The sequence below is a fragment of the Pristis pectinata genome, chromosome 12, assembly GCF_009764475.1.
Source record: "Pristis pectinata isolate sPriPec2 chromosome 12, sPriPec2.1.pri, whole genome shotgun sequence".
Classification (NCBI taxonomy): Eukaryota; Metazoa; Chordata; class Chondrichthyes; order Rhinopristiformes; family Pristidae; genus Pristis; species Pristis pectinata.
Genome location: NC_067416.1, coordinates 43146613 through 43163595, shown reverse-complemented (window position 1 = coordinate 43163595; position 16983 = coordinate 43146613). Strand labels below are relative to the sequence as shown.

General features: G+C 45.3%; 1 protein-coding gene across 1 annotated transcript in view; it reads right to left on the bottom strand.

The window, feature by feature from the left end:
• The window catches only part of hk1 (hexokinase 1), a 79509-nt gene that overhangs the window by 18502 nt on the left and 44024 nt on the right, over positions 1–16983 (bottom strand). Inside the window, exons 6-11 of the mRNA XM_052027599.1 lie at positions 16493–16592; positions 15552–15735; positions 14503–14658; positions 12489–12722; positions 7581–7885; positions 3115–3263 (exon numbers count right to left, since the gene is read on the bottom strand). Of these exons, the coding sequence (XP_051883559.1) occupies positions 3115–3263; positions 7581–7885; positions 12489–12722; positions 14503–14658; positions 15552–15735; positions 16493–16592 (1128 nt within the window). The remainder of the gene's footprint in view (positions 1–3114; positions 3264–7580; positions 7886–12488; positions 12723–14502; positions 14659–15551; positions 15736–16492; positions 16593–16983) is intronic.

The window sequence follows — 16983 nt, the reverse complement described above, 5'->3', positions numbered from 1 at the left end:
ATCCTTCTTACCATCTTCACTACATACTACCTTAGACATGTTCCTATATACCTCATCCCCTATCCTACCATTCTGTATCCTAACATCCGGACTTGTTGTATTTCTATTATTCAGCAGATTATCCTGACTTCTCACTTGCCTGTCCTTCTTGCCATCCTCATTGTACTTGTTTCTATAAACTCCCTCCTTTACCTTAGCATCTTGTAACCTAACATCCTGGTTTCCATCCCCCTGCCAGATCAGTTTAAACCCTCCGCTACAACTAAATCAAACATTCCCGCCAAGATATTGGAACCTCTGGAGTTTAGGTGCAACCCATCCTTAGCGAATAGGTCATGCCTCCCCCAAAAAAGGTCCCAATTATCCAAAAATCTGAAGCCTTGCCCCCTGCACCAGTCACTCAGCCACGCATTCATCTGCCAGAGCTTTCTATTCTTCCTATCATTGACATGTGGCACAGGTAGTAATCCTGAGATTACTACCCTTGAGGTCCTACTTCTCAACCTTCTCCCCAATGCCTTGTATTCCTCCTTCAGGACCTCTTCTCTTTTTCTACCTATGTCATTGGTACCTACATGTACCAAGACTTCTGGCTGCTCACCCTCTCCCCTCAGAATATTCTGGACCCGGTCCGTGATATCCCGTACCCTGGCACCAGGGAGGCAACACACCATCCAACTCATTGTTGCTATCGCAGAATCTGCTATCCGTACCCCTTACTACAGAATCCCCAATAACCACTGCATTTCGCTTCCTCCGCTGGACCACAGTACCAGGCACGGTGCCAAGGTCCTGGTTGCTGAGGTCTTCTTCTATCAGGTCATCCTCTCCAACCGAATCTAAAATGAGATATCGGTTTTTGAGGGGGACCGCCACAGAGGTGCTGTCTACAAACTCTTTATAACTCCTATCTATTTCCTGCTCGCTCTCCCTAACCAACCGAAGGTCATCGAGCTGCAGCTCCAGACTCTCAATCCGTTCCTTGAGGAGCCGCATCTCGGTGCACTTTGCGCAGATGTAGTTATCGAGGAGTCTGGTAGTCTCCCAGGGTCTCCACATCTGACACTCCAAACATAAGACCAACCCTAGATGCATCTTGCTGAATACCACTGTGTTCAACAAATAAACTAATAACTTACCCCCTCTCTATTAGTCTCGCCTCTTTCCCGCTCTCACCGAAGCCCGTTGAGCCAAAGCCTAACCCACTCTGCTCCCTCTCACTCAGCTGCCCGCTCCGACGCTACCCGCTAGATATGTTGGTCTGCTATTTAAATCGCCCGCGCGCTTCCGAGTGACGTCACGCACCTGCGCAGTCACTCGCTGCTATCCCGAACGCTAGAAAGAAAAAAAAAATCGCTCCTCGTTATTTTCCGGCACTCTCCGCTCTCTGGTTGCTGGAAAGAAAAACTGAAGGTAACCCTCCGACTTTTAAATCGCCCGTGCGCTGCCGAGTGACGTCACGCGCCTGCGCAGTCACTCGCCGCTATCCCGAACGCAAGAAAAAAAAATCGCTCCTCGTTATTTGGATGAGTGCAGCTTCAATAACACTCAAGAAGTTCAAAACCACTCAGGACATAGCAGCCCTCTTGATAGCCACCACATCCACAACCATTCATTCACTCCACCACCGATGCACAGTAAAAGCAGTTTGTACCATCTACATTGCAGCAACTCACCAAGACTCCTTGGGCAGCACCTTCCAAACCCACGACCTCTACCAGCTAGAAGGACAAGGGCAGCAAAAGCACGGGGAACACCCCCACCTGGAGGATGCCCTCAAAGCCACACACCACCCTAATTTGGAAAATACACTGTAGTTCCTTCACCATGGCACCAAATGGCAGCCAAAATGTAAGGAGCAGCCCTTCCGGCAGTGGGAAAGGGCCTCTCACACTCTGAAGACATGGAACAGAGACTGGCTGCTGCTGTTTGGTCAGATCCTGCTTAAAGTGCAATTTCACTTTTCAGCTAATGGGATATCAATCTAGAATCTAAATAAAGAATCACTCAATGAAGGCAGTTTACATTGAATGGTATTTACATTTTGATATGGTGCCAGTAACAGGCACAAGGTGCTCCCACTGCTGATTATCAGCCTAATGGAGGTGAACTGCTCTTTGCTCAAAGCTTTACATTCGCCAGTACCAGCTGTCAAAGGCTGTTTTCCAATTGGCTCTTCAACTGGAAGACAGGAGCAGGTGAGGACAGAAGAGTGTTCAATTAGCAACTCTGTTCACGAAGGGAGAGAAAAATAAACTGAGTGACCAGCAGCTAATGTCACTGAGGACAAATGCCTGAAATTCACGAATTGAGACAAAATTAGTGAGAATTTACAATGAGCTAATAGATAGCGAGCAAAGAATTGATATGTTTGAGAAATTTAATGGACAATTCGAATAAATAACTGTGGATAAAGGGCATATATGTGAACTTTCAGATATGGTGCCTCTCAGACAACTTGTTGGTAAAGAATTAGGCACATGGTGTGAGGAAAAGCAGCAGTATTGTTAAGCATGTCACATAATAGCTGCACACTGTGATCTCTGATACTTGTGAGGTAGGACTGCAACAGAGCAGAGTGTGTGTGAGAGTGAACACCCGCAGAAGAATGCCATATCCCCCGTCACCTTCTACACAGCCACTCTCTGCTTTAAGGACTGACATCTTTCAGTACAGTATTGAGGCAGCAGCTGCCAGCTTTTAAACACTCCCAACAGGAACCACTCAAGCCCCATTTTTACACACGTTTGACCAATTATAAGACTATTGAATGGTTTCCTGGTATGAACTATGTCGTTATGACCTTGCACCTTATTGTCTACCTGCACTACACTTTCTCTGTAGCTGTTGCACTTTATTCTGCATTCCGTATTGTTTTACCTTGTACTACCTCAATGCACTGCGTAATGAATCGATCTGTATGAACGGTATGCAAGACAAGTTTTTCATTGTACCTCGGTACAAGTGACAATAATAAATCAATTCCTATTTCACAAATTTTTGGTGGGGTGGGAGGGTCAAATTGTGCATTAGTGCAAGGTAGAGCAGATTTAGTGCATCAAACTGGATGAGAAACAACTCTTAGGCAATTGATTTATCAAGAAGATTGCTTACCTCTTCACCTGTTCCTTGCATGATCTCCAGAGGAATAGCGTAGATTTTGTTGTGCATTTCAACCATTCGCCTTTTGCCACTACGGATTTTTACAAGTAGAACACGGAAGTTGGTTCCTCCAAGATCAAGGGCCACAAAATCCCCATTTTCTGTTAACAAATGTTGAAGAAATTTAACATTTTTTTGATGCTTACTTAATGTTGATGCATGATTTTTATTTGAAATATAAAAACATACCAGTACATAAGAATAAAAAGAACCCAGAGCAGGAGTCGGCCAATAAGCCCCTTGAACCAGCTCCATCATTGAATAAAATCAATCTTGGTCTCAATACCACTTTGCTGATTTCTTTCCCCCCATGCCCCTTATTGCCACTGTAGTTAAATGTCTGACAGTCCCTGCCTAGTTTATATTCATAGATGCAGATCTATATACATATATATAAATGCAGAAAATGCTTTCAAAGATGGCGCCGGAGAGAAGTGACATTTTGTGTGCAGCTACCAAGGGAATTATAAAATATTCCCATTTCCAACTACTACAGCTGAAATCTGCAGCCACAGAGACTGTCATTAAACAAAAACTAACAATCTTAAGAACTCGGGACTCCAGACCACCCAGGGAGTGAGCGCAGCCGCTGGAAACTCAGGGAACTTCTCCACTGTCTCAGGAAACGTGGCTGTCGGGGAGGGTTCCAGGTAAAACAGAAACGCAGGGCCCTAAGGCCACATAGCTGCCCCCACCGTCCCCCCCCCCCCCCCCCCCATCGTCCTAGCTAACGTACAGCCTCTGGAAAATAAAACTGAAGACTCCAGAGCAAGACTGCAGCACCAGAGGGACATCAGGGACTGTTGTGTACTCTGCTTCACAGAGACATGGCTCACTCCCAGCACTCCAGACACAGCGCCACTATCCACTGCATGGACCAGGCGGCGGCATCAAGTAAAGGCAGAGGCGGTGGCGTTTGCTTCGTGATTAACTCTTTGTGGTGCACAGACTGTCTCAGTCCTGCTCCCCTGACCTGGAACATCTGGCGGTCAAGTGTCATCCGTTCTATCAGCCGAGGGAGTTCTCCGCCATCATCCTGGTAGGGGTGTACATTCCACCCCTGGCAAACGGGGAGCTGAGTGCCGTGATAACAGTCACGAGACAGCGCACCCTGATGCCTTCCCAATCATTGCGGGGGACTTCAACCAGGCCGACTTGAAGAAGTCTCTGACAAACTACCGCCAACATGTCACCTGCAGAACCAGAGGAGCCAACACACTCGATCACTGTTGCACCACCATCAAGAATGCCCACTGTGTCACCCTGTGCCTGCACTTTGGCAAGTCCAATCACCTGGCTGCACTTCTACTCCCGACATATAGGCAGAGACTGAGGACCGAGCACCAGTGGGGAGGACCACGAAGGTATGGTCAAGGGAGGCAAAGGGCCATTTACAGGACTGCTTTGAATCAGTGGACTGGACCGTATTCAGGGATTCATCTTCGGATCTGGATGAATATGTCACAGTCATCACCGACTTCATCAAGATCTGCATGGATGAGTGTGTGCCGTCGAGAACATACTGAGTTTTCCCAAACCAGAAGCCCTGGATGAACCAGGAGATTTGCAGTCTGCTGAGGACTAGATCTGTGGCATTCAAGACCGGCGATCCAGAACCCTACAAGAAGTCCAGTTACGACCTACAGAAGGCCATCGTGAAAATGAAAAGGCAATTCTGTTTGAAATTAGAGACACAATCGGATGCACAACAGCTGTGGCAGGGTTTGCACGCCATTACTTCCTCTAAGGCGAAACCCAACAGCATAAATGGTAGTGATGCTTTACTCCCCGATTAACTCAATGCCTTTTATGCACGCTTTGAAAGGGAGAATAACACTACACCTGTGTGAATCCCCACAGCATTTGGCGACCTTGTGATTTTTGTCTCAGAGGTCGAAGTCAGAACATCCTTCAAGAGAGTGACCGCTCCTAAGGTGTCCCCCTCCAATCCCCTTTAAATCTTTTACCCCTTAAAATCTATGTCCTCTAGTTTATTCATCTTTGGTGAGGGGAAAAGATTCCAGCAGTCTACTCTATCCATACCCCACATGACTTTATATCCTCAATCAGGTTTCCTCTTGACCTCCTCTGCTCCGGAGAAGACAGACCTATCCTCACTGGTCTCCCCTCATAACTGAACTGCAACATCCTGGTGAATCTCGTCTGCACGCTCCCCAGCACTATTCACATCCTTCCCACAGTGTGGTGACCAGAAGTTTATGAAGTCGGAGCATAACCTCCCTGTAGACTCTTGGAAGGTGGGATATGTGGGCACACCCCCTCTTTATCCTCTTCCTATGAAACCCATGCAGTCACAGAGAGAACATGCAAACTCCACACAGACAGCAACCGAGATCGGTATGGAATCTGGGTCACTGGAGCTGAGGCAGCAGCTCCACCACTGCCACTGTGTCTATCTTTGGTTCTTGCAGGCAACGGGCAAGCGCACACAGGGACTCTTTTAACGTAGCACATTATCGAATGCTCATAATTTTCAAAAGTGTTGCACAGCTAATGAATTAGCTTAATGCTTTACAGCGGCAGTGACCCGGGTTCAATTCCAGCCACTGTAAGGAGTTTGTACATTCTCCCCGTGTCTGCGTGGGTTTCCTCCCACGTTCCAAAGACGTACGGGTTAGGAAGTAGCGGGCATGCTACATTGGCGCCAGGAACGTGGCGACACTTGCGGGCTGTCCCCGAACACTCTATGCAAAAAGAAGCATTTCACTGTGTGTTTTGATGTACATGTGTCTAATCAAGATATCTTAAAAGGGACCAAGTCACAAAGACAGGTGGTGGTAGAAAGTTGCGAGGACCTTGTAATGGGATATAAATGAGTCAGCAAGGAGAACAACACAGTAGTGCCCATGGCAAAGAGAAAGTCGAAACACGTCAGTACGTCTCACCCACAATCAAGTTTGCATTCCTTGCCTGTGGTATCCAACAGCCTCTATACTGCAGTGCCTTACAGCACACACCTCAATCCTGCTGTCACTGTGATTGGAGCACTGTAAAAAAGTGACCCCCTGGTTTCTAAACCAGAAAAATGTGACCTAATTTCAGCTGGGGGCACACCAGTAACATGCTGTCATCCAGCATATCCTAGGCACCTAATGCCCTGTGTGCGCTAGTATGTAACGTGTATAGAAATGCCAGGTGTAATCTGGACACAGACCGGTAGCGTGGTTTTTCACCCAAAACATTAAACTTTATGCACTGTTACATGTGGAGAATTTGTACCCCGAGGTTCAAACCTATACAAGATTTTTAGTAAGACCTATAGGCAAGTAATCAGTGAGATGAATAGACACAGTAACATCGTTGATAAGGTTATTTTTAATTTATGTTTATTATTTCTCTGAATGCTGCCATTAGTATTGCTGAAGGGAATAATTTGTTGTGGGGAGGCTCACTGTGGGTCCGAGAGCTAAGGGAATATCCAGCTGGGATTTGTTGCCAGTGCTCTGTGAGAACACTGGCAGGGTGATATCATCTCTCTACTCTAAGAAGAAGTGGGGATGGGAGTCTGTACAGCTTGATTTTGTACATATATGCAATGCTTTCTGGTGAAAGAATGAAATAATCACAGCCAGATAGATTTGCCCTTGTCTGCTTTGGGAGTGAATCAGAGAAGCCACCAGGGGAGGCTTAAGGTGATTCAGCCTGAAGACTTGGAACAGCTGGATGGAGTTGAAGCTCAAAGGGAGGAAGGGTGTGGGTGAAATAAACTAAATCAGGAGTGCCTGCACATTGGACGTTTCCTTCTGATTATTTTTATAATGGTATTTCCACGGAAAAATAAATGGGAACAGTTTCTAAAAAATAAGAGGATGGCAGATCTTGTGAACTCATGTTGGTACACTCAATCCCGCAGGATAATCTTAGTACCCAGTTCCAGAACCTCCCCTGGTGGCTTCTCTGACTCACTCCCAAAGCAGACGAGGGCAAATCTGTCCGGCCTTGATTATTTCATCAGAAAGCATTGCATATATGAACAAAATCAAGCTGTACTGACTCCCATCCCCACTTCTTCTTGGAGTAGAGAGATGATATCACCCTGCCAGTGTTCTCACAGAGCACTGGCAACAAATCCCAGTGAGCACAGGAATATTGCCAGGATATTACTGGAGTTTCACAAATAAATAGGTGTTTATGACTTGATTGACTCATTCAACTTTCCAGTTTTCATGTTGGAGTAATTTCTCTCTTCATCCCACTCAACCATAAACAAATACAGAGAATGATACACAGAAGACTAGTCTACCCCTCAGATGTTTAAAGCAGCTGCTTAGGCTTGGCATTAATTTCACAGATAATTTAACACTTGTATTTATCCTCCAGTAGTAAAACAGGAGGCAGGTTGCTCAGCCTTGACCATAGCAAGCACTGAAGGTAGAGTATAATGTGTAACTTGGTACCTGTCCCATCTGGGGTGCTGCGAACGAAGGTGGGTAACATTTTCACTGTGGCAGTGTCATGAGTTTTCTTCTGCAAGCCCACCTCCATCTCCTTCCTCATCCTCCTCTTCACCTCAAACAGCTGCTCTTGCGTGAGGGTGAAGGACGCCAATGTTTTGTCCATTTCCTTGCGCTGTGACAACAGTCTCTCGGCCACTGCTGTCACCATGGCAGCCCCTTTCCCACTGCCACTCTCCGAAAGGAGGAATCGGACTTCACAGTCAGGAACCAAGCGCCTCACTGTCTTCTGGAGACGTCTGGCAAACCTGCAAGAGACATCAAACTGTGGGAATTCTCCTGTGCAGCAGAGTGGTGGGAGGTTACCCAAACAACAGCTTCAAAAGAAAGATGCGTAGAGCTGCCCGAGTAAATTTACACAGTGCAGGTTCCAGCTTTGGTTCCTGCGCTGAGCTGCACCGGATACCTGCTGAAAATAGTAGTTCAGAACTGTGATTATCATGCGAGATAGTCATGGGGTTTGTCTGGCTAGTTGAAGCTTGTCCTGTTTGCAGCGTTTCTATGTTCATTTGTTACAAGATATTTCTAAAAGGAACACATTGCCAGAGAGAGGATTCATTATACAGTAACAGTAATTCAGTCAAGACACTTGGCATCTTGTTGAGTACAATCAGAGACTCCAGATTACTAACTATTTACACATACAAGTTTTGCTGATTCTTTGCACAGTGTGAAGGAGGAACCAGCTGCTTCTGAACAATGTGTTCAGTCCGACAGGTAGTTACTCCCACTGTGACTGACAGTTATTCCTATCCTAGAAGTCCCAGTAAATAATTCTGAAGATATTTCAGGAGCTAAGTGTGTCCAGGTTGCCTTTGCAGCAGGATGCCAGAAATATTTAGTTCACTGGGACACTTGCTGCAAAACTTCACTGGTGCCCAAGGTGTCTGGCAGAAAACAATGGGTGCGATAAATTTTCCTGTATGATAATGCACTGGGTAGTCATGGCTGAGAGGCCGGACTCTAGGGAGCAGGCCCGTGCTCTGGTGGAGAGCACCTGGAGAGAAAAGGGGATCCACATTTCTTTGTGCTGTGTCATGTAGTGAGGGGCAACGAGACATTGAGGGATTGTACCTCAACATGGTGAGAGAGGAGAAAAATGACAGGCTTCTATTGGGGGCCTGAGCACATCACTGGGCTGGGAATTCGAGGTGGGGGGGGGGGGGGGGGGGGGGTGGAAGGTGGAACTCAGGGCCTGGGGCTGCAGTTTGGGGAGCTGGGGTCTGGGCTTCAGAGTAACTGAGGTCAGGATGGAGATCGGGACAGGTGTGTGGGGGGGTGGGTTGCCCCAGAGGATGAAAGGTAACTGCAGGCTTACCTGATAGGGGTCCCAGACTAGTGCTGCTGGGAAGACCAGGGTGTCCCGGGAGTGTCCAATGATGGTCACTCCTGGGACATGGTCCAGTTCCCCTGCAATACTCCAGACAGGGAAATGATGTCATCCATCGCACCCTGAAAAGGAAATCGCATCAGAGGCACAAGAGTAACTCGGGCCTGGAAGTACCTGGTCGAATAGCTGGAAAGACGTGAAACAACCCAGAAACTGTCCATTCTGCTTTCACTCCAGAAAAGTAAAATTCACTTGCAATCACATAACACTGAAAAATACAGCATTAAGCAATGGAATTTCTGGACATATACGAGATATTCACAGGTCAAAATCCACCTTTTACTTTTTTCTTTGAGGCAATTGATAGGAAAAACGTAGAACAGTGCAGCACAGGAACAGACACTTTGACCCATGATATCTGTGCTGACCATGATGCCTTGTTAAACTAAACCTATCTGCCTGCATGTGATCCATATCTCTCCATTCCCTGAATGTTCATGTGCCTGCCTAAAGGCCTCAAACACCACTATCGTGTCTGCTTCCACCACCACCCCTGGCTCTAGGCACCCACCACTGTGTAAAAAAAACTTGCCTTGCACATCTCCCTTAAACTTTCTCATTCTCACCTTAAAGCTATGTCCTCTAATATTTGACATTTCTACCTAGGAGAAAGACCCTATTTACCCTATCAAATGCACCTCATTATTTTAAAAACCTCTATCAAATTGCCCCTCAGTCTCTGATGCTCCGGAGAAAACAATTCAAATTTGTCCAATATCTCCTTATCGCTCTCTAATCCAAGCAGCATCCTGGTGAACTTCTTCTGCACCCTCACCAAAGCCTCCATATCCTTCCTGTAATGCAGTGAGCAGAACTGCACACTGTACTCCAAATAGAACAATACAGCACAATACAGGCCCTTCAGCCTACCGTGTTGTGCTGACCTTTAAACCACGCCTAAGACTATCTAACCCCTTCCTCCCACATATCCCCCTATTTTAAATTCCTCCATATGCTTATCTAACAACCTCTTGAACTTGACCAACGTATCTGCCTCCACCACCACCCCAGGCAGTGCATTCCATGCACCGACCACTCTCTGCATGAAAAACCTCCCTCTGATATCTCCCTTGAACCTCCCACCCATTACCTTAAAGCCATGCCCTCTCGTATTGAGCACTGGTGCCCTGGGAAAGAGGTGCTGGCTGTCCACTCTATCTATTCCTCTTAATATCTTGTATACCTCTATCATGTCTCCCCTCATCCTCCTTCTCTCCAATGAGTAAAGCCCTAGCTCCCTTAGTCTCTCCTTATAAGCCATACTCTCCAATCCAGGCAGCATCCTGGTAAATCTCCTCTGCACCCTTTCTAACGCTTCCACATCCTTCCTATAATGAGGCGACCAGAACTCTAAGTGTGGTCTAACCAGAGTTTTGTAGAGCTGCATCATTACCTCGTGGCTCCTAAACTCGATCCCACGACTTATGAAAGCTAACATCCCATAAGCTTTCTTAACTACCCTATTCATCTGAGAGTCAACTTTCAGTGAGCTGTGGATATGAACCCCCAGATCTCTCTGCTCCTCCACACTACCCATTAACCTTGTGCTCCGCCTTGGAGTTTGTCCTTCCAAAGTGTACCACCTCACACTTCTCCAGATTGAACTCCATCTGCCACTTCTCAGCCCAGCTCCGCATCCTATCAATATCCCTCTGCAAGCTTCGACAGTCCTCTACACCATCCACAACACCACCGCACTCCTCAAACAAAACAATAAAACAGTGGTTTTTGTGTCCCATACATTTGACAAGTGGAAGAGCGTCAAAATGCCAGAGCGTCAAAATGCCAGGTCTTTTAGGTTTAAACTAATGTGTTCTAATTTAATAAAAGGAGGACAAATAAAAAAAACTAACACAGAAAGAATTTCTACCCATTGTTAGTTTTTTTTACATGCTTTTTGTTAAATTAAATCACTCATTTGTTTAAATCTAAAAACTTAGATCTTGATGTAAAACCTTTTATAACATACAGGGGGAGTCAATAATCTTCATTGGAAATAATAGAGAGCAAATGGAATCAGTCCAAATACAGAGCCCTGCATTTAGACAGAGTACTTATCACTGAGAAGAGAGAGAATTCTTTACTCACAGACCCATGAGCCTTTGAAGTTCTCCACCCCAGAGAATACTTGATTTCGGTCGATGAGCACATTCAACACAGAAATCAATGGATTTTCAACACCAAGAGAATGAAAGAATGGAGGAGAGAAAGGGAGGGGTAGCAGACAAAATAGATAGTGGGGGAGACTCTGGGGAATGTGGTCAGCCTATCATCTATTTTGTATTTAAATAAGAGCGTTGGGAGTAATAACCCTAATAAATCAATCTATTTATTTTTCTGCAGACCAGGTGTAATTTGGTTCATTCTCTCTATAAAATAAAACACTGCATTTATACTTATAAATGAGTAGGAAGGATAAAATTAATTTAATGCTGATTATTCAAATTTGTGAAAGATTGTACCTTTTATTGATTCTGCCATGGGTTGGGTTTAGGCCTAGGCCTGAGCAGTTGTGAAGGAACGTAGCGTGTTTGATGTGCTCTTTTTTCAGTTCAGTGCAGGCTGATACCGCAAGAGCTGATTAATGGAACCTTAAATCATTGTAGGCTCACACTTAACCCAGATACCTTTTCTACATTGCTTTTACTACATTCCCAATTTACACATGCACCAAGATATAGGTTCCTGTCTGATTTGCAGGATGGGTTGAAGGTTTCTGGGTTCAGAAGGGTCCCCATAATTTTACCATGTTTGACCAGTAACGAAGTATTTCAGTTACAAGAACTAAAAGCTGAAGAAATTAAGCTGAGGTCGAAGAATGTTCTAGTTCTGTCCTGGATGAGAGGCAGGAGCCACAAAAGCTCCTCTGTCATTGGACAACTCTGGGAGGTTGTCAGTACTAACTGCTGAGAAGGAAGTTGTCAAAGAAAAGTCCGAGACGACTGTTAGTTAATTGATAACGGTTCAACGAGTGCGCAAAATGGATTTGTCCTTGCATTTGTGAACCAAAAGCCGCCCTAGTTATATGAAAGCAGCTTGTTTTATTTACTCAGATAAGAGTCTATTTAAAAAGTGGAGGAAACAAAATTAATGACAGAAACTACAGCAACTTCTCCCAATAAAAAGAGTAATTCCACCAGAGAAATGCAGTGAGTGCAGTATAGTTACACATACATTATGTGCACAAAATTTATCTTAGCCACCTGCAGTAATGCAGTCATCAGGCATGGGTGTAAGTGAAACCTTTCCCATTCTGTCTGGGTACAATGTCCACAGTCCACCGGCATTAACAGCACTTGGTAAGACAAGACTTCTGCTACTTAGCTTTCAATTCTTAAAATTGGCAGCTGAGAACCCTCATGAAATCAGGCCACCCTCTCAAACCAGGTGGGTCCCTGCTTCTGAAACCTGTACCCAATTTGGAAGCGGCAGGATTGCATAATGTGATTGCAGAGACTTACTGTGGGTGCATCTTGTAGAGCGATCCATCCATTCCCACTGTGGTCCGAAGCCGTGGCACTCCCTTGTTATCTTTAAGTCGGTTCAGGATAGCTCCAAGAGCAGCAGCGCACAGGTTGGCTGAGCGGAAAGAAACAATTGTACAAACATGTTGTACGGCAATGCAATCCTCCTCCGATGGCTCAAGGCCCAGGCGCATTAGGATTTCTCTGGCCTTCACCAAACCTCCTTTGCTTCTGCAAAACAAAGACGGGTCACTGGAACACCTCAAGTGTTGGGGAACTAGACAGTGATTTGGAAATATGGCCATTGAAACTTCTGAAATTTCAGATTGTGCAACTACATTGTCCAGGATTGTGTTTCATTTCATTAAATACTTTCTGACCAACAGACCGCAATCAGTGAGGATAGGCAACAAAACCTCCAGCATGATTATTCTCAACACTGGTGCCCCACGAGGCTGCGTCCTCAGCCCTCCACTCTACTCCCTCTACTCTACTCATGACTGTGTGGCCAGATTCTGCTCTAACTCCATCTACAAGTTTGCAGTGGGCCGTATCTCAAACAACAATGAGTCGGAGCATAGGAAGGAGATGACAACAAACCTTTCCCTCAATGTCAGTAAAACAAAAGAGCTGGTCATTGACCTCAGGAAGTGGGGCGGAATACATGCCACTGTATGTACCAATGATGTTCTATATTCTATAAAATATCTATGTTCTATAAAAATAGAGGGCTATAGGTAAGCCTAGTAACTTCTGAGGTGGGGACATGTTCGGCACAGCTTTGTGGGCCGAAGGGCCTGAATTGTGCCGTAGGTTTTCTATGATGCTGAGGTGGAGATGATTGAGAGCTTCAAGTTTTTCGATGTAAACATCACCAGTAGCTTGTCCTGGTCCAACCACGTAGATGCCACAGCCAAGACAGCTCTACTTCCTCAGGAGGCTAAAGAAATTTGGCATGTCCCCTTTGACACTCACCAGCTTTTATCAATGTACCATAGAAAGCATCCTATCTGGATGCATCACAGCTTGGTATGGCAACTGCTCTGCCCAGGACCACAAGAAACTGCAGAGAGTTGTGGACACAGCCCAGTGCATCATGGAAACAGCCTCCCCTCCACGGACTCTGTCTTTACCTTTCACTGCCTTGGTGAAACAGCCAGCATAATCAAAGACCCCACCAACCTGGGTCATTCTCTCTTCTCTCCTCTCCCATCAGGCAGAAGGTACAGGAGCCTGAGAGCACATACCACCAGGCTCAAGGACAGCTTCTATCCCACAGTGATAAGACTATTGAACAGTTCCCTTATACGATGTGATGGACTCTTGACCTAACAATCTACCTTGTTTGACCTTGCACCTTATTGTCTACCTGCAATACACTTCCTTGTAGCTGTGGCTCTTTACTCTGTATTCTGTTATTGTTTTTTTTACCCTGTATTACTTCAATGCACTGTGTACTAACTCAATGTATCTGCACTGTGTAATGAATTGATCTGTACGAACGGTATGCAAGACAAATTTTTCACTGTACCTCGGTACAAGTGATAATAATAAACCAATACCAATACTTTCCATTTCAATAATTCCTGAAAACTCCCTTAATATCCCCAATACCTTTTACATGTAGGGGATCTGCTCCAAATGTATCAGCCTCACCCACAAGGGAATCACCGAGCAGCAAGTTCCAAACCTGATGGGGCCAGAGGGAAGGCTCTCAATAGCTGTCTGATCTCACTCTGATGGAGACATAATCAGTTTGCTGCTGAATATCAAAGCAAGGCAGACTCAGGCTCCTTACCAACAAATCCGTCTGTATACTCTCCCTCACCTTGCTTGGAAACTCAGCCACTTGGTGAAGAGGAAGAGAGCTTCCTATTCCCGTGGAGCCATGACACAGGATGAATTGGAAGGTGAAGAATTACTTCCGGATTTTATCCATACTGTTTAAAACCAAGAATATGTTAGGAAGGGACCGTGTTATGGAATTAATATTATTCAAAGCATTACTTACTTCTCAATGGCAGATACATGCTTTGTTTCCAATTTGCCTTTGGTAAGAAGCTCTGGTGTGATGTTTCCTTCAAAAAGCAGCCCTTCCTTTGCCATCTTTACAAGAATGAGCCTTACGAGTTCTCCCATGTACATCCCGCTGATCAGTTTCTCAAACCTGTAAATTGTACATCCATGAGCTTTCACATCATGCCTCCTAACCATTCAACAACAGCTTCTCCTGTGCCTGGCCACTAGTTATCTAAATTCATTATTCTTGCAGTAGTCATTGTGGAGAAATCATTTGCTTTTGTGCTGGTGGTATCCAGCTTGCTCCTGTACCTGCAGATTGGGTACTGACAGATTATAAACAAAAACAACCATTGAGATGAAAAGGACAAATTAAAAAGCACACTTCTCTATTCTTGTGGAAGGTTTACTCTTGTCTCTTTCCTAAAATATCAACTGTCTCTCCCTTCACAGACACTGCTTGACTGCTGAGTATTACAAGCTTCTCATGTCTCCTTTCCAGTTCTGACAACGGGTCTCCAACCTGAAGGGTTGACTCCATTGCTCTTCCCACATGCTGCTCGACCTGATTGAGTTCCTCCAGCAGATTGTTTGTTTATCTCTTCCCACATGACTTGCTGAGTATTTCCCGCATTTTCTGGTTTTGTTTTAGATTTCCAGCATCTGCATTTTTTTCTTATTTTCACCAACTGTATTATCTTTCTTGTTTCAAATTTCCCACAACTGCAATACTCCTAGTAGGAGTATCTAAAAATGTTTCTTATCAGGCAGAAACAGGAAAACTGTATTTTCTACACAATTGGTATCATCTCAGGATATCCGAGAGTAGGGTCCAGTCTGCACTGTCTTGAAGAGGCAGAATCAAAAGTGGGGCTAACTGTCCCTGACCAGCATCATCCCATCTCCACACACCTAGGCATCAATGGGAAAACAATGGGAGATGAGGCAAGTGACATCCTGATGAGTTATACTGATGCAAAATGCTGGAAAGTTCCATGAGCAGCTTTTCATTTAATAAATAAGTGTAAAAGTGAGACTTACAATTGTTTCCCAGGATTGAGGGAACCACGATCCAACTCCCGATCAAATTCTGTTCTGATGTCTTCCAACGAGCCGTCATCGCCGAATGCTCCCCACTCTGTGTTAATGCACATCCGTCCTTCGTCACCTTCCACCAAGTCTATGTGCCTCAGCTCCTCCATGTAACAGGCATTAGTTCCAGTACCTGGGTGCAGATTAAGACAGATGGTTAATAGCTCAGCCACAGCTATTTTTCATATAAATGAAAGTTCCATGCTCCCTGTAAAGTCAGGTTATGATCATTTGCTCTCCAGTACTTAGGTCCCACTCCCCAGCAGGATGCTGCATGCACCTGGTAGTGAGTTCACACTCAGGAACTGGTAGTAAGATCACACTCCGAGGGACCCGAGTGGAACAGTGTACACATGGTGGCAAGTACATGCGATGGCGCACACACGTGGTGAAGGGTACACATTCAGAGACTCCTGAGGTGGACAATGCACGCACGCCTGAGGCGGGCGAGTACACACGCCTGGGGTGGGAGAGTATTGCTATTGGTTTATTATTGTCACTTGTACCGAGGTACAGTGAAAAACTTGTCTTGCATACCAATCGTACAGGTCAATTCATTACACAGTGCAGTTACATTGGGTTAATACAGAGTGCATTGATGTAGTACAGGTAAAAACAATTTGGGGCGGGCAAGTACACATGCCTGGGGTGGGTGAGTACACACTCTTGAGGTGATTTTAATGCAGGGCAATGTGAGGGTGTGACTGCCCCAATTTACCTGCTAATATTACTTTGCTTTAGATAAGCCCTGACTCTCACGTCTTGCAATGTGTTCCCCAGCTAACACTGGCCCAGAAATCACTCAGGACTTCACAATATGTACGATTCATTACTTATAGCAGTACTTCAGCACAACAGTGGAGACGAAAATGATTACAATTTTTTTTTACCAATAATAAGGCCAACTTCACAGCGCTGGTCATCAAATCCACAGGTCATCATGGTACCCACAGTGTCATTCACCACAGCCATAATATCTACGTCATAGCCCTTGGGAGGAAAGAAAATATTTCTCAGTGATAAAGATGAATGATAGTCCAAGAAATAAAGAAATTTCTAGATAAACTGGAAGAGGTGAGGGATGATGGTGCATTGGTTCAGGTCACAGATTCAGAGTCATACAGCATGGAAACAGGCCTTTCAGCCCAACTGGTCCATGCCATCCAAGATTCCCATCCAAGCTGGTCCCACTTGCCAGCGTTTGGTCCACATCCTTCTAAATTGTTCCTACCCATGCACCTGTCCAACTGTCTTTTAAAAGTCGTCATTGTACCTTTCTCAACCACTTCCTCTGGTAGCTCATTCCATATACGTACCACCCGCTATGTTAAAAGTTGTCCCTCAAGTTCCTATTAAATCTATCCCCTCTTGTCTACCAACC